General features: G+C 44.5%; 1 protein-coding gene across 1 annotated transcript in view; it reads left to right on the top strand.

Moving 5' to 3' along the window:
* Positions 1-532, top strand: part of csnk1da (casein kinase 1, delta a) — a 26,332-nt gene extending 25,800 nt beyond the window's left edge. The window contains exon 9 of the mRNA XM_037688810.1: positions 294-532. Coding sequence (XP_037544738.1) covers positions 294-344 — 51 coding nt within the window. The 3' untranslated portion in view covers positions 345-532. The remainder of the gene's footprint in view (positions 1-293) is intronic.
* The last annotated feature ends 1,965 nt before the right edge of the window (positions 533-2,497 follow it).

Below are 2,497 nucleotides of genomic sequence, written 5' to 3'. Positions count from 1 at the left end.
GGGGGGGGGTGTTAGGTAGACGGGGTGCTCGGTTCTGATGACGGGAAGGGGCGCTCTGCTTGTGTAATGGTAGGGGAAACACTGATATGTGAACATTTCCAGAAACAAATGTAATAAATATAAAAGACTAGTCTGACTAACCCACCCCTTGAAAGGCAAATATAAATGTTACCACATTTTTATTTTACAATATATAAAATCTAGTAGATGCTTTATATGTTTCTGTATATATGTTTTTATTTTACCAGTTGTTAAAATATTCTAAAAGTGTGTGTTCCTGTCGTTTGTGTCAGGCTCTGTCCCGGGTCACACCCAGCGGCCTCCAGTCTGCAGCCCCTCGGTGAAGTCGGTCTGTTTTCGCTGTGGAGGCCTGAACATCAACCACCTGCAGCACGAGCACTCACGCACATCACATTGATTACAAGACTCAGAGACCTACCTGCCGTGCACGAGTCTGACTGTGCATCTGTTCAGCTGACAGAAGAGATGCACAGACAGCAGGTTGTGTGCATGTGTGTGCGTGGAGACCAGTGCGGCTGCCTTAATGACCATCTTGGCTAAGTAGCAGCCACAGCAAGCGTCTTTCTCTCTGATGGAAGATGTTGAACCTTCTCGTCCCTGCTGTTGACGAAGCCATGGATACACATGCCGCTGACATCTTCTCTTTCCGCTTTTCATTTTACTTGTTTTTACTCTTTTTAGCTTTAAGACGTCTCCTTCACTAACCTCACAATGGTCTGAAAATGGAGAATGAAGCATTAGAAGTTAAAAAAAAGAAAAGTCAGGTGGACATGTTTTCCATCGTGGCAGTGTTTGAGCACAGTGCCTAAACTCTTCTTTGTTCTGTAAAATACTCAGAAATCCTAAGTTGAACACCTGGACTTGTTTTGTTTTTAGTATTTGAAACGAGACAGGTAGTGACGTCCGGACGTGGACATTGTTGTAAATGCAGAACCACGCAGCACATTTAGTTTGTCTTCAGGCCGTGGCTGCAGTGGACAAGCTGTGAATGGACCAGAGACGGTCTGTTTTGAACCCCGTCACTCGTCATGTGGCTTCGTTTGTGTTTGTGTGGGTCTGTCTGTTCTACATGCTCACAGTGGTGGTGGGGGTGGGGGGTAAACATGTTAGTTCGTTTTTAATCTTAATATACACTTTTTGTAAGTTTTTAACTCTGCTGCATTTGAACGTCAGTCTGCTTCGTCGTGGAGTCTAAACTCAACCTGAACCTCCTGATCCGGTTTCAGCTCCAGACCGTCAGTCAGTCAGAAGATCAGAAGATGAGGACTTTGTTTTTTAATTCATGTGTGTAGAAGGGAAGAATAAGAAGAGAGTAGTCCTGCACTGAGAGCTGGAGACGAGTAGCTCACAGTGTTGAGGGAAACCAATCATCCGTCTCGCAGTCTTTGTGAATTCTCACTGTTCACCAACACACATGGGTTTTATGCATCCAGGTTTAGAAAATCACAGCTCGATCTTGGTTGTGCACGTTACTTTCTCTGCCCACCTCAACAAGCTGTGTACCCACCTGGGTCTACCTGTCCGATTTAAACGTTGGAAATGAAAACGGTCACGTTTGGGGCTCGCACCGTGTGATTTTTGGAGGACAGCAGGTTTGTGCCAAACTCAGCCTGAAGTTATAAAATCGTGCTCATTTCCTGCGTCACTAAATCAGAATGGATCTAAATGCTGTCTGTCACAGAGCTACACATCCAACATGAACAAGAAATTCAGATTTATGTTTATGAACAAAATCTCACTTGGTTAATAAAAAGAGGAGGAGGTAAAATGATGGAAACCTGTGGCTCGGACAGATCTCAGATCAGTGATGACACTGGTGGGTTGTCTCTGATGCTGTGGGTTAGGTGGTCCCATCACACTGGGCAACCAGCTCACAACCAGAGACTTAAAACTCATGTAATTTTGTCTAACTGGCCATAAAGTCACACGTTTGAGACTCTTGACAAAACGCAGCAAAGTGACTTCAAAAGTCAACAAACTGTCAGGAGGAACCGATAACCCTGCGCACGGTTCAAGACGTTTTGGAACGCTGCCGCTCTCCAACAGTCTGTTCGGTGAGATACTGACCGCGGGACAGTTTATACAGAGTGAGCTTAGTTTGTGGGAGTCCTGACCAACTTATGGGTCTAAATGTAGATCTTTGTAACGGGACATAAAATTCATCCTGTTCCAGTGGATGTTAAAACTCCAACTGCAAAACAATAAAGGAGTGGGCGTGTTCGATTTACTTCTCCTTTAAAATTCCTGCATTTGTACAAATGGCTGCCATGAACAAGACAATTAGACGAGACACACAAGTGATAAAACAAATAGTTTAACCTTTGAACCTTCGGAGTCCAAAAGATTTTAGGTTCAAACAAAGCGCTAAGTTTAGCCTGACGAGGCAGAGATGTCTTTTTCTGTGGAGTGAGTGTTGCGTAGAGCAATGGTTCCCAACTCAGGTCCCTGAGGAACACCATCCTGTATGTTCTAGTTG

This window comes from Nematolebias whitei, chromosome 15 (genome assembly GCF_014905685.2).
Source record: "Nematolebias whitei isolate Nwh7 chromosome 15, NemWhi1, whole genome shotgun sequence".
Taxonomy (NCBI): domain Eukaryota; kingdom Metazoa; phylum Chordata; class Actinopteri; order Cyprinodontiformes; family Rivulidae; genus Nematolebias; species Nematolebias whitei.
The sequence above is the reverse complement of the archived record's forward strand: the minus strand, read 5'-3'. Positions and strand labels throughout refer to the sequence as shown.